At 48.8% G+C, this 19,939-nt stretch overlaps 1 protein-coding gene across 4 annotated transcripts in view; it reads left to right on the plus strand.

The window, feature by feature from the left end:
• The window catches only part of ralgps1 (Ral GEF with PH domain and SH3 binding motif 1), a 197,615-nt gene that overhangs the window by 36,705 nt on the left and 140,971 nt on the right, over positions 1-19,939 (plus strand). For all 4 annotated transcript variants that reach the window (XM_031891078.1, XM_031891079.1, XM_031891076.1 and 1 more), the window contains exons 4-5: positions 664-771; positions 2,420-2,470. In XM_031891078.1, coding sequence (XP_031746938.1) covers positions 664-771; positions 2,420-2,470 — 159 coding nt within the window. The remainder of the gene's footprint in view (positions 1-663; positions 772-2,419; positions 2,471-19,939) is intronic.

Raw genomic sequence — 19,939 nt, forward strand, 5'->3', positions numbered from 1 at the left:
TTTGAAATTTTGTCATAAACCTGTAAAATCCAATACCCCCCCCCGGCCGGGGGCCGCAGATTAATGTTCCATGACTGTACAAATGGCTCGGTTTACATTCCTGGCCACGTCGGCCAAAAACGCCAGTTTAATGGTATTGACCTGCGGGTTTACCCGGGGCGCAAAATGTAAATTCCAGTAAATCCCGGGGCTTTTTTTATTTTTCTGTTCCAGACGGGCAGCAAGTGCCAATCAAACTGAATAAATACGAAAAAAAAGTGATTTATTTGGTATAATTGGCCGAGTGTTCGGCCGCGGGGTTAGGGATAAACCACTTCTGGAGCCCGTAGGTGTGAAAATGAAAAGGTGTATATTGATTGGCCTATTACTTTCGCATAATTTCTGCGGCCGGCTCTCAAAGGGGATACTATTTTATAGCCGGGGGGGGCCCAGTGCCAGGGTTATTTATACTGCCGCTATGTACATGGAGCTTAATATATACAGGGCCGGCATGATGGGACAGAACGCTGCCATTTTAACCCTGTTATTTCCTACTTCTGTTAGGAAATGAGCATGTTAGCGGTGTAAAAGCGCTGAAATAATGAAAATAACAGTGATATAGGTGTGAGGGTTTGGCTATGGGCGCTGGGGTATAATGGTTGTGCCTGTTGTTGTTGTTCCCAGGGCAGCAGCAGTTCCGACTCTATGGATGGGCAGAGCTCAGACTACGCCAATAAGAGTTATGATGCCGTCGTGTTCGACGTGTTGAAAGTGACTCCTGAGGAGTTTGCTGTAAGTACAGTATCAACACTCACCGGTTACTCACTCACTGGTCTCTCACTGGTCACTCACTCACTGGTCACTCACTGATCTCTCACTCACTGGTCTCTCACTGGTCTCTCACTCACTGGTCTCTTACTGGTCTCTCACTCACTGGTCTCTCACTGGTCTCTTACTCACTGGTCACTCACTGGTCTCTCACTCACTGGTCTCTCACTGGTCACTCACTGGTCTCTCACTCACTGGTCACTCACTGGTCTCTCACTCACTGGTCTCTCACTGGTCACTCACTGGTCTCTCACTCACTGGTCACTCACTTACTAGTCTCTCACTGGTCTCTTACTCACTGGTCACTCACTCACTGGTCACTCACTGGTCTCTCACTGGTCTCTCACTGGTCTCTCACTCACTGGTCTCTCACTCACTGGTCACTCACTGATCTCTCACTCACTGGTCTCTCACTCACTGGTCACTCACTGGTCACTCACTGGTCTCTCACTGGTCTCTTACTCACTGGTCACTCACTGGTCTCTCACTCACTGGTCACTCACTTACTAGTCTCTCACTGGTCTCTTACTCACTGGTCTCTCACTCACTGGTCTCTCACTCACTGGTCTCTCACTCACTGGTCTCTCACTCACTGGTCACTCACTTACTGGTCACTCACTGGTCACTCACTGGTCTCTCACTCACTGGTCACTCACTGGTCTCTCACTCACTGGTCTCTCACTGGTCACTCACTAGTCACTCACTCACTGGTCACTCACTGGTCGCTCACTAGACACTCACTGGTCACTCACTAGACACTCACTGGTCACTCACTAGTCTCTCAGTGGTCACTCACTAGACACTCACTGCTCACTCACTGGTCACTCACTAGACACTCACTACCCACTCACTAGTCTCTCAGTGGTCACTCACTAGACACTCACTCACTGGTCTCTCACTAGTCACTCACTGGTCTCTCACTAGTCACTCACTGGTCTCTCACTAGTCACTCACTGGTCACTCACTAGACACTCACTGGTCACTCACTAGACACTCACTGGTCACTCACTAGTCACTCACTCACTCACTCACTCACTCACTAGTCTCTCACTGGTCACTGACAAGACACTCGCTTATTAAGTCACCCACCAGTCACTCACTTGACACTCACTCACTAGATACTCGCTTACTAAGTTACTCACTAGACACTCACTGGTCACTCACCAGTCACTCATGAGTTACTCACTAGACACTCACTGACTAGACACTCACTGACTAGACACTCACTGACTAGACACTCACTCACTAGACACTCACTCACTAGGACCAAAGCTCACTAGTCACTCACTAGTCACTCACTCACTAGTAACTCATGGCAACCAATCATATGTCTCATTGTTCAACTTGCAGCTGGCTGAAAAAAGCTAATTACCTCTGGTTACTATGGGTTACTGCCCAGGTGCAAACTTGCCCAGTCTTTGTAAATTAGCCCCCTATCTCCAATATGGAGGAGAGGCAACTGCCACCCAGGGACCATTCCCTGGAGATGCCAGTAAGTCCTACATCCCATACCTGCCCCATCCCATATCAGCACCCTATTGAGCCCCCTCCTGGGGCTTTTGCTCACATACAGGGGGCAGTTTGGCTCATTTCTCCCCTTGTTCTATTGCAGAGTCAGATCACGCTGATGGACGTGCCGGTATTCAAAGAAATCCTCCCCGAGGTGGGTAACTCCCATTCCTTCCCCCAGAACCCCTCGACTCTTCCCCCCCGACCGCACTCCCCTTCCCGGCCAATCATTTCCCTCTATTGGAAAGTGGGTTTGGTGTTTTAACGCCAGTCTGTAATTACCCCGCTGACAAGTTCTGCCATTCTCAGGTTTGTTTTCCTATTTGGTCACTGGGAGAAGCCCCCGCGGTAGCCAAGTCTGGCAGCTCGGCTATTTTCTCTCTGTAAACACCGAGCGGGAACACACACGGAGCTTTGCTGGCATTCCCTCCCATAGCAACAGAGACTCTCTTCCCAGCATTCTCTCTGCTCTCTTCCCATTGAAAAAAATCACATTTAGGGCAGATAGCCAGTGCCGGGCATTATACACCCCCCAGGGGAACCCCTAAAGGGCTTGTTCACCTTTGAGTTAAGTAGTAGGTTGTAGAGAGTGATATTCTGAGAAAAATTTCAATTGGTCTTCATTTTTTATTATTTGTAACTTTTTAGTTATTTCAATTTTTGAGTTTGGTTTCAGAAGCTGTCTGGTTGCTAGGGTCCAAATTACCTTAGCAACCAGGGAGTGGTTTGAATGAGAGGCTGGTATATGAATAGGAGAGGGACTGAATAGGAAGATAAGGAATAAAAAGTAACAATAACAATAAAACTGGAGCCTCACAGAGCAATAGGTTTTGGCTGCCGGGGTCGGTTATCCTGTTGCTAGGGCTCAAATTACCTTAGCAACCAGGGAGTGGTTTGAATGAGAGACAGAAATATGAATAGGGGAGGGGCTGAATAGAAAGATAAGGAATAAAAAGTAACAATAACAATAAAACTGGAGCCTCACAGAGCAATAGGTTTTGGCTGCCGGGGTCAGTGACCCCCATTTGAAAGCTGCAAAAACGTAGAAGAAGAAGGCAAATGATTCAAAAACTGTTTAAATAATGAAGACCAATTGAAAAGTTGCTTAGAATTGGCCATTTTGTAACATAGTAAAAGTTAAAACTTCCCCTTTAAACCCGTGAGACAGAATTTATTGTCAGCGTTAAGGAAGGTCAGTTTATGGTTTAACACAAAGAATTACCCCAACAAGCTGAAGGCTCCCCAAGTCATTCTGGCTCTTGTCCATTTGGGGCAGGCTGGACCACCATTGACCAGCCAGAAGCCCCCTGGCTAGTTGTGTTTGCATTAAAGCAGGGCTCTTCAAGGGGGGCTGGCCTATGTGGATTGTATGACTAGACCTGCAGGATGAACGTACAGAACATACCCGGCCAAGTGGGCTTACCAGAACCATTCCATGGCCACCTCCCAATCTGTCCATGGAGATCACATGTCACAACCAAATCTGGGGACACCCCAACTTCAGCCTCTAATAACTCTTGGTTGATAGAGAGGTCTATGCCTAGGCAAGTGAACCTTCTCTCTCTGAGTAGTCCTTTTTGGGTGCTATCACCTGGGTTAGCTTCTCCTTTGCTTTGTCTACTTCTCTTTTCAACCTAGCATGCCGGCCGTTAAGTGGTGGGGTCATTGACGACCACAAAAGTTTTCAATTGTTTTTAGAGTGCCATCAATCTCAACAGTGACACCTTCATGCCCAAAGGCGTACGTCCCCAAAATTGGGTACCAGGAGCTTTTGTTCATAGGTCATCGCATACCTGTTGTACAGTATCTTGCAATGGCCCAGTATTTTCCTTAGGAACCCCCTCTGTCTCTGTTGCCTGGGTTCCATGTGCTCACATTTAGGCTGAAGTAGTTGGTGGTCGCAGCCAACGTTGGGTTTCATGGGTTTGTTGGAGCACTGAATTGTGAAATGGCTATAGCCATAACCATGACCCTTTCCATTGGATTAATGTGACCTAAGTGCAGCTGAGGCTCGAGTCTTGAGACCTCCTATACCTGTTCCCTGTAGAATCCATAGAGTTAACTTCTCCACCAAGATTCTCCACCATAGAGTAAACTTCTCCACCAAGATTCTCCACCATAGAGTAAACTTCTCCACCATAGAGTAAACTTCTCCACCAAGATTCTCCACCATAGAGTAAACTTCTCCACCATAGAGTAAATTTCTCCCCTAAGATTCTCCACCATAGAGTAAACTTCTCCACCATAGAGTAAAATTCTCCCCTAAGATTCTCCACCATAGAGTAAACTTCTGCACCAAGATTCTCCACCATAGTGTAAACTTCTCCACCATAGAGTAAACTTCTCCACCAAGATTCTCCACCATAGAGTAAACTTCTCCACCATAGAGTAAACTTCTCCACCAAGATTCTCCACCATAAAGTAAACTTCTCCACCAAGATTCTCCACCATAGAGTAAACTTCTCCACCAAGATTCTCCACCATAGAGTAAACTTCTCCACCATAGAGTATATTTCTCCACCATAGAGTATATTTCTCCACCATAGAGTATACTTCTCCACCATAGAGTAAACTTCTCCACCATAGAGTATACTTCTCCACCAAGATTCTCCACCATAGAGTATACTTCTCCTCCAAGATTCTCCACCATAGAGTAAACTTCTCCACCATAGAGTATACTTCTCCACCAAGATTCTCCACCATAGAGTATACTTCTCCTCCAAGATTCTCCACCATAGAGTAAACTTCTCCACCAAGATTCTCTACCATAGAGTAAACTTCTCCACCAAGGTTCTCCACCATAGAGTAAACTTCTCCACCAAGATTCTCCACCATAGAGTAAAATTCTCCACCAAGATCGTCCACCATAGAGTGAACTTCACCGCCAAGATTCTCCACCATAGAGTAAACTTCTCCACCATAGAGTATATACAGTGAGTATTATCTATCTGAGTATTTACTCAAGCCTAAAAATTACTCTAGGGCCACATACAGAGGGCCCATTCTTCCGTGCTTTATTAAATGTGGAATTTAAGAGCGTACGGGAATCCATTATTAATGTGCCTCGTTTGCAGTTCAATTGAGTGTAACGAGCTCATGCAGATTAAGATTCCAGGCCAAGTTTATGAAGAGAGTCGTATTATTAAGCACTTGAGAAACTGGGATCTGACGAGCATTCCTTCCTCTAAAGGGATAAATCGTTTTATAACAGCATGGTACAGCTTATTGTGTGCCCAGAACATTCCTTCTCTGTATATTTGTATTTATACATATGGGTAGGAGGTGCCATAGTGTTTCCCTTAGACAGTACAGTATGGGGGTACAGCTTATTGTGTGCCCAGAACATTCCTTCTCTGTATATTTGTATTTATACATATGGCTAGGAGGTGCCATAGTGTTTCCCTTAGACAGTACAGTATGGGGGTACAGCTTATTGTGTGCCCAGAACATTCCTTCTCTGTATATTTGTATTTATACATATGGGTAGGGGGTGCCATAGTGTTTCCCTTAGACAGTACAGTATGGGGGTACAGCTTATTGTGTGCCCAGAACATTCCCTCTCTGTATATTTGTATTTATACATATGGGTAGGGGGTGCCATAGTGTTTCCCTTAGACAGTACAGTATGGGGGTACAGCTTATTGTGTGCCCAGAACATTCCTTCTCTGTATATAAAAGGTGTATGGGATGAAAGAGCCGAGCCCAGTATGTACCAGTATCAGAGAGATATTGGCCAGTATCCAGAGGAAGTGAGTGTGTAACTGTATCCTCGGCCGGGAAGCTTTTAAGAAAACATTTCTGCTCTGGGGGGGGGGGGGGGGTATATTGCAGTTTGGAGGAAGGTATTTATTTTATTATCAGATCCTGCAGGTGAGATAGGACAGGGCGCGGGGGGGGGGGTATAAAGTGGAAATGGGATCTGTCAGCAGCTGCAGTGAGTACGGGGCAATGACAAACGGCAGATTGGCCGGGAAGAACAATAGAACAATATAGGAAGGGAATGGGGACAGAGCAGCCAGAAACACAGCCCAGCATATATATATAGCCCGCTGGCCCCCGTCTGCCCCACAGCCCAGCATATAGCCCCCTGGCCCCCATCTGCCCCACAGCCCAGCATATAGCCCCCCGGCCCCCATCTGCCCCACAGCCCAGCATATAGCCCCCCATCTGCCCCACAGCCCAGCATATATATAGCCCGCTGGCCCCCGTCTGCCCCACAGCCCAGCATATAGCCCCCTGGCCCCCATCTGCCCCACAGCCCAGCATATAGCCCCCCGGCCCCCATCTGCCCCACAGCCCAACATATAGCCCCCCATCTGCCCCACAGCCCAGCATATATATAGCCCCCTGGCCCCCGTCTGCCCCACAGCCCAGCATATAGCCCCCCGGCCCCCATCTGCCCCACAGCCCAGCATATAGCCCCCATCTGCCCCACAGCCCAGCATATATATAGCCCCCTGGCCCCCGTCTGCCCCACAGCCCAGCATATAGCCCCCCGGCCCCCATCTGCCCCACAGCCCAGCATATAGCCCCCCATCTGCCCCACAGCCCAGCATATAGCCCCCCATCTGCCCCACAGCCCAGCATATATATAGCCCGCTGGCCCCCGTCTGCCCCACAGCCCAGCATATAGCCCCCCGGCCCCCATCTGCCCCACAGCCCAGCATATAGCCCCCCATCTGCCCCACAGCCCAGCATATATATAGCCCGCTGGCCCCCGTCTGCCCCACAGCCCAGCATATAGCCCCCCGGCCCCCATCTGCCCCACAGCCCAGCATATAGCCCCCCATCTGCCCCACAGCCCCAGCATATATATAGCCCCCTGGCCCCCGTCTGCCCCCACAGCCCAGCATATAGCCCCCCGGCCCCATCTGCCCCACAGCCCAGCATATAGCCCCCCATCTGCCCCACAGCCCAGCATATATATAGCCCCCTGGCCCCCGTCTGCCCCACAGCCCAGCATATAGCCCCCCGGCCCCCATCTGCCCCACAGCCCAGCATATAGCCCCCATCTGCCCCACAGCCCAGCATATATATAGCCCGCTGGCCCCCGTCTGCCCCACAGCCCAGCATATAGCCCCCCGGCCCCCATCTGCCCCACAGCCCAGCATATAGCCCCCATCTGCCCCACAGCCCAGCATATATATAGCCCCCTGGCCCCCGTCTGCCCCACAGCCCAGCATATAGCCCCCCGGCCCCCATCTGCCCCACAGCCCAGCATATAGCCCCCCATCTGCCCCACAGCCCAGCATATATATAGCCCCCTGGCCCCCGTCTGCCCCACAGCCCAGCATATAGCCCCCCGGCCCCCATCTGCCCCACAGCCCATCTGCCCCACAGCCCAGCATATAGCCCCCCGGCCCCCGTCTGCCCCACAGCCCAGCATATAGCCCCCCGGCCCCCATCTGCCCCACAGCCCATCTGCCCCACAGCCCAGCATATAGCCCCCCGGCCCCCATCTGCCCCACAGCCCAGCATATAGCCCCCCGGCCCCCATTTGCCCCACAGCCCAGCATATAGCCCCCCGACCCCCATTTGCCCCACAGCCCAGCATATAGCCCCCCGGCCCGCACCGGTTTCCTCATTACAGCACCATCTTTATGATCTGTTTACCCTCTAATTTCGTTTTTATTGTCGTTTATAAAGTGTCGACATAACCACTTAGGGAGGGAATTATCGCAGCCGAGTTATATCAATATTTACAGATCTCGTATTTCCGATTGGCGAGAGGGGGGGGGGTCGCCCGTAACCCTTTTACAGTCTGACCGAGGTGTTAAAAGTAGTAAAGTTGGCTGAGCCGCCGGCTTGTACCAGTGTAGGGTTTGGGTTCTTTACAGGCAGCTTGGGAATAGGTCCGATTAAGCCGGGGCCCTGAGCCCAACCCAACTGCCCCCCTGTGGGATGGAACCCCGACTGTGAGCCTGATCCCCAACATCACTGCCCAACCTGACTAATGCCCTTGTGGCTGAATGGGAGCAACTCCCAGCAACACTGTTCCACCATCTAGTGGGAACCTTCCCTGACTGAGCCCTGAGCCCAACCCAACTGCCCCCCTGTGGGATGGAACCCCGACTGTGAGCCTGATCCCCAACATCACTGCCCAACCTGACTAATGCTCTTGTGGCTGAATGGGAGCAACTCCCAGCAACACTGTTCCACCATCTAGTGGGAACCTTCCCTGACTGAGCCCTGAGCCCAACCCAACTGACCCCTGTGGGATGGAACCCCGACTGTGAGCCTGATCCCCAACATCAGTGTCCAACCTGACTAATGCTCTTGTGGCTGAATGGGAGCAACTCCCAGCAACACTGTTCCACCATCTAGTGGGAACCTTCCCTGACTGAGCCCTGAGCCCAACCCAACTGCCCCCTGTGGGATGGAACCCCAACTGTGAGCCTGATCCCCAACATCACTGCCCAACCTGACTAATGCTCTTGTGGCTGAATGGGAGCAACTCCCAGCAACACTGTTCCACCATCTAGTGGGAACCTTCCCTGACTGAGCCCTGAGCCCAACCCAACTGACCCCCTGTGGGATGGAACCCCGACTGTGAGCCTGATCCCCAACATCACTGCCCAACCTGACTAATGCTCTTGTGGCTGAATGGGAGCAACTCCCAGCAACACTGTTCCACCATCTAGTGGGAACCTTCCCTGACTGAGCCCTGAGCCCAACCCAACTGACCCCCTGTGGGATGGAACCCCGACTTTGAGCCTGATCCCCAACATCACTGCCCAATGACCTTTTTTCCCTAACAGTAAAGAACCCAGATCTATGCTGATGGCAATATCTCCTTTCTTCCATTCTCAATAAATGACGGAGCTTTTGGTACCTTGTAAGATGATGTTTAAGACCAAGAAATATCATTACCAACCAGTATCCCCCCCCCCCCGCTATTTTTTTGGGGGGTGGGGTTAGGTAACATTTTTTAATTTCTTGGCATTGCCAAAGGGAAAATGAAACAGATGATCTCAGTGCAGAATCCATGAGTATAATGTATAAGGTTGCCTTTACTAAGGAAATGTGCATGATGTTTGGACATGGAAAAGGGATGATTTGTTCATTAATTTCCATTCGGGACTTGAAAGGAGACTCCTAGGGACACGGGCGGTTTCAGTGGCGCAAAGTGGGCAAATCTGGGTCAGTAGCGTTTGATCTGCTCGGCCCATAGAGGTGCCAATGGGGAAAGCAGAGGGCTGAGGGGGGAAACGGTGCAGACAGTAAAGGGAAAGCTTGGCACGGCCATAGGAAAGTCAATGTTAGCAAACATGGCCGCTGTTTGGCGATGATTAGAACACATGACTAATTTTACCGTCGACCCGTCTAGTTTTAATTCAGTCTCCGGGTCTCAGTGTGATTGCATTCAGCTCTGGGGGGGAGCGAGTGGGTATCGCATTACTCTGCGAGGAACCTCATACAGCTGCCATATGGGATCCTATCAAACCCTCCGCTCTGTATATTGTCATTGAGCCAAGAGCTCAACATTCCCCTTCTTACAGTCAGGGATGGGGGGCTTCTTCATTTCATTCTGAGTAGGCAGCTGCAGAGGAGGGGGGCTTTGGTACTACCAGGAATTAATCCAGTGATTTAAACAATCCTATTGGGTTTATTTTCTCTGTAATAATAAAACAGTACCTGTACTTGATCCCAACTAAGATATAATTACCCCTTATTGGGGGCAGAACAGCCCTATTGGGTTTATTTCATGGTTAAATGATTCCCTTTTCTCTGTAATAATAAAACAGTACCTGTACTTGATCCCAACTAAGATATAATTACCCCTTATTGGGGGCAGAACAGCCCTATTGGGTTTATTTCATGGTTAAATGATTCCCTTTTCTCTGTAATAATAAAACAGTACCTGTACTTGATCCCAACTAAGATATAATTACCCCTTATTGGGGCAGAACAGCCCTATTGGGTTTATTTAATGGTTAAATGATTCCCTTTTCTCTGTAATAATAAAACAGTACCTGTACTTGATCCCAACTAAGATATAATTACCCCTTATTGGGGCAGAACAGCCCTATTGGGTTTATTTCATGGTTAAATGATTCCCTTTTCTCTGTAATAATAAAACAGTACCTGTACTTGATCCCAACTAAGATATAATTACCCCTTATTGGGGGCAGAACAGCCCTATTGGGTTTATTTAATGGTTAAATGATTCCCTTTTCTCTGTAATAATAAAACAGTACCTGTACTTGATCCCAACTAAGATATAATTACCCCTTATTGGGGGCAGAACAGCCCTATTGGGTTTATTTAATGGTTAAATGATTCCCTTTTCTCTGTAATAATAATAATTTTTTCATGTAGGAAAGACCCCTTATCTGGAAAACCCCAGGTCCCGAGCATTCTGAATAACAGGTCCCATACCTGTATGCCATATTCATGGGTGTTAGGGAACTTCTTATCAATTGTGTCTCGGCTGTGGGAGAGGGGGGTGCCAGTGGACTCTCTAAGGAGTCTGTTTGAAGCTGGAGTAGAGATACAATGCCGTTGGCTTTAAGGTGGCCGTACACGGTAAGATAAGCTTGTTTGGTGAGCTTTCCAAACTATCAGAACTTCTCCTGATATGCCCACCTGAAGGTTGCCGATATCGGGTTAATTCAATCATCTGGCCCTAGGGTGCATAGGCGCATTCGGGCAGAGGACCACGTCAACTAACCAATGTGGTCCCCGATCCAATGGAACAATTTAAGGCCAGATCTTGGTCATGTTGGCCCATTGGGGTGCCCATATGGCCACATTTACACATTGTTGGGGCAGATCACTGGAACACTCGTGTGTGCTCTATCCTGAATATTGTTAACAGCAACTCAAGACAGATTCCCCAATTAAGGGGTTGTGTCATTAATTAGCCCTCGATGTCGTCATTTCAGTGAACTGTCGCTAACTGCTAAGCCTCTATTTCCTGTACTGTAGGTTATGTGCTCGTTTTCTTTGTCGGATATAGATGGCCGAATCCATCAGGGTGGGTTCGGGTGGTTCGGCGCATCCCTAGACACAACTATCCAGCCTCTGACGGTATCTACTAGAAATGAATTCCAAAGCAACTGGACTTTCTGAATTTTCTTGAAAAGGTTTCACCGCTTATCCGAGCGGCTTCTTCCGTTGAACTGAAGAAGGTTTTTCAGATGGGCGGTGCAACATTGTCAAGTCCAGTTGCTTGAGACTTAGTTTCTACTAGACAATGTATATTAGTGATCCCCAACCAGTGACTCGGTGGGCAACATGTTGCTCCCCAACCCCTTGGATGTTGCTCTCAGTGCCCCCAAACCAGGTAGTTATGTTTGAATTCCTTACTTGGGGGCAAGTTTTGGTTGAATAAAAACAAGATTTCCTACCAAATAAAGCCCCTGTAAGCTGATAGGGTGCATAGAGGCCCCTAATAGCCAATCACAGCCCTTATTTGGCTCCTCCTGAACTTTTATGGTGCTTGTGTTTGCTCCTCAAGTCTTTTTACATTTGACTGTGGCTCATGAGTAAGAAAGGTTGGGGTTCCCCTGCTTTATATCATGACCTAGATGACTCTTCAGAGACCTACAGCCTTTTTGACATGTCTTTGACGAGAGATCGGGGACCATAGGTACTTCTTGCTTCATAAGGGCACCATTCTGTTCCTGGATATTTAGTTGTCCCATCTCTTCCTCTTCCACCTCCCTTCAGGGTATATCAATGCCCTATGTTCAGATAGTTCTTCTTGGATTTTATCAACCTTCTACAAAGTCTACACCTGCCCTAAGACAAGGCCGATAGACACATTGCGCTCCGCCTGCCTATGTCTACATGGAAGCCCGGTGTCACCTCGGCATTGGGCAAGCATAAAAGAGAATTGAAAAAATTCTACGTCACAGAGACAACAGTAGAAAGCAAAGCATGAAAAGGACCATTGAAGGAAGATGGCCCAGTGTTAATCAGGAGCTGTTTCTAATCTGCTGGTCCCGTTAATGTCAACGGTAGGACGTGTGGTGTTTTATCAACCTTCTACAAACTCTACACCTGCCCTAAGACAAGGCCGATAGACACGTTGTGCTCCAGCCGCCTATGTCTACATGGAAGCCCGGTGTCACCTCGGCATTGGGCAAGCATAAAAGAGAATTGAAAAAATTCTACGTCACGGAGACAACAGTAGAATCCAAAGCATGAAAAGGGCCATTGAAGGAAGATGGCCCAGTCTGGGTCACACAACCAGCCGAGTTACGAGAACATGAAAATGTTCTCAGCTATAAAGTACTTTTCCGAGACCTCAACCACCACGACGAGACCTCCCTTTTCACATCCTCAGCCGGCGGAGGGTTCGCTGCTCTGTGAAAGTCATTTTAATTTGACAGTTTTATGAGAGCCACTTTATTAATGCTCGTGGCCAAGTGGTTTTAATAAGAGCTCAGCGAAACGCGTGTAGGAATCGCACAAGGCCCGGGCTTGTTTCTTGTCCGCGTCGGGCACAATGAGGGCATTATAATTGCAGGGCTGGGAAACCGGGTCCGGAGTAATCCTCGCTTAGCGGCTTAGCCTTGTACTGACGGTGATCTGGGAAGCCGACGTGCCTAAGTGCGCTGTTAGCGGGGAAATTAATGCCATAAATAAATGTTCTGATGGGGGGGAAATGGCTTTCAGAAGATCTCGTTACTATCAATTAATAGAAAAATAATACATGAAATAATTCAATCGTTGCACCCTAGGCAGCTGCCTCTTCTGCCTACCCCTAGTTCCGGCCCTGGGGGTGCCCGCATCCCCTAAGGGGCCCCTCTCGACGTCTTCTTCTGAGCATGCAAAAGTGAAACGCGTCAGGGTAGGAGGACACCTCCCCTTTCGTGTCGAATTTTTCGGAAATCTCATCTCGAAATAATCTAGAAGCAAGAACAAATCCGACTTTATCTGCCCCAAACCGAATTCGAACACGGAAGTTAGAAAAAAACCCAAAACATTCATTTTAACCCTTCTTTCACCTGATTGGGTTTGGGGATATACATAAATGAGCATATTATTATTACATTCTAGTATCAGTAATAACCCAGGTATCTGCTTCATGCCAACTCAGCGGGTTTAGGTTGGATGAAGAAGTCGCCACTTGCGAGGCTGCCGCCCTATCTCCTAACACGGAACATTTTCCTGGTGATATTTAATCCGTGGAAAATGGAAGTTGATTTTGGAACGTCCGTGAGAAATCCGTGTGATTTGGTTATGTAACAGAACAGGCCCCTCGGGGAGAGAAACTCCGAGAGGATTAGGGGGTCGTTAGGAAACTGGCAGGGGATACGTATCCTTGTTATTCCCCCCCCTTCTCCTTGTTGGAGGCGTAATGGTTCCATAGCGCTCTGATGTAAGGGTCTCTGTGAACTTTGGACGGACGCGGCTGTCTAACAAACCCCTCGCATTCCGCACTGTGAGCATAACTCTTGGAGCTCTCTCAAAGGCCTCAACTGCACCGCGGTGTTACCCTTTGTTTCTCTCTAGCAGCTTGTAAAGGGCTCCGAGTCACCCCGGCCCCCAGCTTTATGGTATTACTCTGTACAGGCTATGAGCAAACTTAGGGGGCTGTTCCTGCTGAATTGTGCTTAGTACAGGGGAATCCCTATGTGCCATAGTTTTATGGTATCTCTCTGTACAGGCTATGAGCAAACTTAGGGGGCTGTTCCTGCTGAATTGTGCTTAGTACAGGGGAATCCCTATATGCCATAGTTTTATGGTATCTCTCTGTACAGGCTATGGGCAAACTTAGGGGGCTGTTCCTGCTGAATTCTGCTTAGTACAGGGGAATCCCTATGTGCCATAGTTTTATGGTATCTCTCTGTACAGGCTATGGGCAAACTTAGGGGGCTGTTCCTGCTGAATTGTGCTTAGTACAGGGGAATCCCTATGTGCCATAGTTTTATGGTATCTCTCTGTACAGGCTATGGGCAAACTTAGGGGGCTGTTCCTGCTGAATTGTGCTTAGTACAGGGGAATCCCTATGCTGCCATAGTTTTATGGTATCTCTCTGTACAGGCTATGGGCAAACTTAGGGGGCTGTTCCTGCTGAATTGTGCTTAGTACAGGGGAATCCCTATGTGCCATAGTTTTATGGTATCTCTCTGTACAGGCTATGGGCAAACTTAGGGGGCTGTTCCTGCTGAATTGTGCTTAGTACAGGGGAATCCCTATGCTGCCATAGTTTTATGGTATCTCTCTGTACAGGCTATGGGCAAACTTAGGGGGCTGTTCCTGCTGAATTCTGCTTAGTACAGGGGAATCCCTATGTGCCATAGTTTTATGGTATCTCTCTGTACAGGCTATGGGCAAACTTAGGGGGCTGTTCCTGCTGAATTGTGCTTAGTACAGGGGAATCCCTATGTGCCATAGTTTTATGGTATCTCTCTGTACAGGCTATGGGCAAACTTAGGGGGCTGTTCCTGCTGAATTGTGCTTAGTACAGGGGAATCCCTATGTGCCATAGTTTTATGGTATCTCTCTGTACAGGCTATGGGCAAACTTAGGGGGCTGTTCCTGCTGAATTGTGCTTAACCTCACCACCGCCCATAGAAGCCCTGTACCCTGGTGCCAGTGCGCATTAAAATTAGCCTTTTTATAAAAGCAACTGATACCCGATCGCGAGTGCCGCTTTATATTTAATATGTTCGGTCTGTTTATCCCTAATTCTTTTTAAATCCCCTCCCCAGAAGGCCGTGCGTGCAGCTATGCGCAGCGATTGGGTTGCAGTACAGGGGGCTGAGCCAAAATTAGACTGAAAAGCTCCAAATCAAACTGCGTATTATATGTCAGGCATTCCCGGCAACGAGAGTGAAGGGTAACTAACCCCTTCTGTTCCAGGGCATTGCTGTACAGACAGAATGGCATAGCCTTTACATAGGCCAATAGGCAGCTGATTCCATCAAGAGGGGCCTTTACATAGGCCAATAGGCAGCTGATACCGTCAAGAGGGGCCTTTACATAGGCCAATAGGCAGCTGATACCGTCAAGAGGGGCCTTAACATAGGCCAATAGGCAGCTGATTCCATCAAGAGGGCCTTTACATGGGCCAGAGGCAGCTGATTCCATCAAGAGGGGCCTTTACATAGGCCAATAGGCAGCTGATTCCATCAAGAGGGGCCTTTACATAGGCCAATAGGCAGCTGATTCCGTCAAGAGGGGCCTTTACATAGGCCAATAGACAGCTGATTCCATCAAGAGGGGCTTTACATAGGCCAATAGGCAGCTGATTTCATCAAGAGGGGCCTTTACATAGGCCAATAGGCAGCTGATTCCATCAAGAGGGGCCTTTACATTGGCCAATAGGCAACTGGGTCTTAATTAATAATTCTTAGATATATACTTATAGGATGGCGTCTATCTGCAATGCCCCGTGCGTGTCTAGATTAACAGACTCCATGAAGACACGTTCAAAATATTTGGGGCCTCCTAAAGTTCCACATTATAAATCTGTCAAGCGCCTCAATATCCTGTTTATGCATTGGACGTACTCATTGGGCATCTATACAATCTCGTGCTTATTAATTTCGCTCCATTAGCGCACCGCCTGATTGGCCATAGTACAGCATGATGAATTCATGGCACTTAGACTTAGTTGTTACAGCTGCCACGCAGGATATACGCCATTAAATCTTGTACACAAGCTCCTAAAACAATAAACACCTCTTCGATCTCTAAACCGATGCCGTCAATATATTTGTCGAGACCCGTTCTTACCCAAAGCGCCGGGTTCTCCTGCTTCTCTTGCTACGTGTCACCGAGCCTGGAGTTCAGAGCTGTGGGAATTTGGATCTCCATCGCCTCAAGTTCTTCATCGGTTCCACAAGCTTTTTTTTTTTCCCCTCATCTGTTAGAAATTTCATTTTCACGATTTTTGGAGAAATCCTAGAAGGTGAGTAATATAGCCGAAGTGCCAACGGACCTGGCAGACTCTGCGCGATTGAGTATGCTGACCATCTGTGGAAGAAATGATTAGATAGGGATCGTAAAATAGCCCCTCGTGCTCCTCAGAATATCTCCGTTTATCCATTGGGTTCCTGCCGGATGGGTTATCAATGCGTCAACTACTGCGGTAGGATAATTCCTATGGTATATTGATGACACTCCTAGTGTAAAGGGATCTTCATAATGAGAACTTGAAGAGATGAACCTGGACAGTTGAGGGAAACAGGCCCTGGAGAACATGTGTCGTTCATTCTGTAGCCTTCTTGATGTCTGGCTTGCGTGGCCCGTGGCAATGTATCGATTACAGGATGTTGTGCCGTGTGGAAGTTTAGAATTAGTTATCCTTGAGTAACCTTTGTTACTTAATCGCTTGGAAATAGATGTTTACGTTTTCTGGTTCCTGTGGTTTTTTATGGGAAGCAGCTGTGCTCCAGGGCAGGAGGGGTATTGGTTAATACTCAAGTAGTTGAGGAAAACCAAAGGAGGTCCAGAGCTGAAAACAAGAGGTGGCCATACATGGTCCGATCCGCTCGTTGGCAGGGTTGGCAGACTTGGGGATTGTCTAATGATTTGTCCAGACCAGGGGTGGCCAAGACGTCGATCAAGGTCCACCAGTCGATCCCCCGTGGATTCTGGTGGACCGTGTCTAAACCTTGTAGATTGCCCGGGGGGAAAAGTCTTGGCACCCCTGTATTGTACTTGAATCATTACATGTCTGTAGATTCCATTGGAATATCATTATTTCTGCCGTAAGACTAAACTCAAGTAGAACCCTTTCCAAGCAGCAGATATTTCAGCGATGTGGGGAACTCCACACGTCCTACCGTTGACATTAATGGAACCAGCAGATTAGAAACAGCTCCTGATTAATTTGTCATCCTAGATTACACGGAGCAAAACCCTTGAGCATATGTTCGGCCGTGTAATATTACCGCATGTTGATATTGGAATGTCATCGGACTTTCTACTGATGCAGTAAATCCCTCATTGTAAATCCATGTTGGGGGTATCAGATGTATCCGCTTTAAATCCTCCCCCATGTGTCACATTGAGAGCAGCTAATAGAGGGAAAACACAATTTCCATTGGGGAATAGGATTAACATCTTGTTTAATGAGCAATGTCCGAGGCTACTACTTGGTGTATATTACTTAGGGAAGTAGCAGCCGGTTGCTTATACTGTACAGACACCGAATGTGTCTAATATTATTATGTATTATGCCAAACGTTGGCTGGAGTGGTGTAATGGTCGCCACTATTCTGGGGTGGTGGAGGGTTAAATGGTATTTTACCCTCGGGCATTTGATGTAGAACAGGGGTGTCAAACTCAATTGCACAGGGGGCCAAAATTCAAAACACACTTTAGGTCGCGGGCCGATCATGTACCTGTGCCAGCAGCCATATTATTGCCCCATGTATCTGTGCCAGCAGCCATATTATTGCCCCATGTACCTGTGCCAGCAGCCATATTATTCCCCCGTGTACCTGTGCCAGCAGCCATATTGCCCCGTGTACCTGTGCCAGCAGCCATATTATTGCCCCGTGTACCTGTGCCAGCAGCCATATTATTGCCCCGTGTACCTGTGCCAGCAGCCATAGTGTTCAGAGAGTCTATTATATTCCCATAGTCGTTCTGGGCAGCCAGACAAAGACTGAAAAGAGAGAAGGAAGAGACCAACTAAAGGTGGCCATTCAAGGGCACATTCAGTCCTTCAAACCAGCTTATCTGCCCATGTATGGGGACCCCCAACTGGCCTGTGCAATATCCGAGGCTACTACTTGGTGTATATTACTTAGGGAAGGAGCAGCTGGTTGCTTATACTTTACAGACACAGAATGTGTCTAATATTATTATGTATTATGCCAAACGTTGGCTGTAGTGGTGTAATGGTCACTGGAGTGGTGGTAGAAGCCACCAGGAGAGCACCACCAGCCATGAATGTGTAATGGTGACTTGTTGAGGAGGATAATGGCCTCCTGGTTCCATAAAAAGCCAAACCTCTAAGCCACTGATCCCCAACCAGTGGCTCAGGGGCAACATGTTGCTCACCAACCCCTTGGATGTTGCTCCCAGTGGCCTCAAAGTAGGTGCCCATTTATAAATTTCTGGCTTGAAGGCAAGGTTTTGAAGCAGAGACACAGATTTCCTCCAAGCAGAGCCTCCTGCAGGCCAACAGTCCTGCAGGCCAATCACAGCCTTTATTTCGCATACCCAAAGAACGTGTGTGGCTCTCCAACACTTTGTACATCTGATTGTGGCCCACGAGTAATGGGGATCCCTGCTTTAAGCTATAGGGGACAATAATATTCCCGACAATTTTTACTTTGTGGCAGCAGTTTGAGGAATGGCCTTGTTTCAGCAAAATAATGCCCCCATAAAGAATGGTTTTGCTGAGGTGGGAGGAGAAGAACCTGACTAAGGAGCCCTGAACTCAACCCAAATGATTTTCTGGAATTAATTGGAACGCCAACTAGGAGCCAAGCCCAATCCCTAAAATAAGTGGCCAGCGCTTATAGCTGAATGGGAGCATCTTCCACCAGCAATGTTCCAACATCTAGTGGGAACCTTCCCTGACTGAGCCCTGAGCCCAACCCAACTGACCCCCTGTGGGATGGAACCCCGACTGTGAGCCTGATCCCCAACATCACTGCCCAACCTCACTAATGCTCTTGTGGCTGAATGGGAGCAACTCCCAGCAACACTGTTCCACCATCTAGTGGGAACCTTCCCTGACTGAGCCCTGAGCCCAACCCAACTGACCCCTGTGGGATGGAACCCCGACTGTGAGCCTGATCCCCAACATCACTGCCCAACCTGACTAATGCCCTTGTGGCTGAATGGGAGCAACTCCCAGCAACACTGTTCCAACATCTAGTGGGAACCTTCCCTGACTGAGCCCAACCCAACTGACCCCTGTGGGATGGAACCCCGACTGTGAGCCTGATCCCCAACATCACTGCCCAACCTGACTAATGCTCTTGTGGCTGAATGGGAGCAACTCCCAGCAACACTGTTCCACCATCTAGTGGGAACCTTCCCTGACTGAGCCCTGAGCCCAACCCAACTGACCCCTGTGGGATGGAACCCCGACTGTGAGCCTGATCCCCAACATCACTGCCCAACCTGACTAATGCTCTTGTGGCTGAATGGGAGCAACTCCCAGCAACACTGTTCCACCATCTAGTGGGAACCTTCCCTGACTGAGCCCTGAGCCCAACCCAACTGACCCCTGTGGGATGGAACCCCAACTGTGAGCCTGATCCCCAACATCACTGCCCAACCTGACTAATGCTCTTGTGGCTGAATGGGAGCAACTCCCAGCAACACTGTTCCAACATCTAGTGGGAACCTTCCCTGACTGAGCCCTGAGCCCAACCCAACTGACCCCTGTGGGATGGAACCCTGACTGTGAGCCTGATCCCCAACATCACTGCCCAACCTGACTAATACTCTTGTGGCTGAATGGGAGCAACTCCCAGCAACACTGTTCCACCATCCAGTGGGAACCTTCCCTGACTGAGCCCTGAGCCCAACCCAACTGACCCCCTATGGGATGGAACCCCGACTGTGAGCCTGATCCCCAACATCACTGCCCAACCTGACTAATGCTCTTGTGGCTGAATGGGAGCAACTCCCAGCAACACTGTTCCACCATCTAGTGGGAACCTTCCCTGACTGAGCCCAACCCAACTGACCCCCTGTG

The sequence above is a fragment of the Xenopus tropicalis genome, chromosome 8 (assembly GCF_000004195.4).
Source record: "Xenopus tropicalis strain Nigerian chromosome 8, UCB_Xtro_10.0, whole genome shotgun sequence".
Lineage (NCBI taxonomy): Eukaryota > Metazoa > Chordata > Amphibia > Anura > Pipidae > Xenopus > Xenopus tropicalis.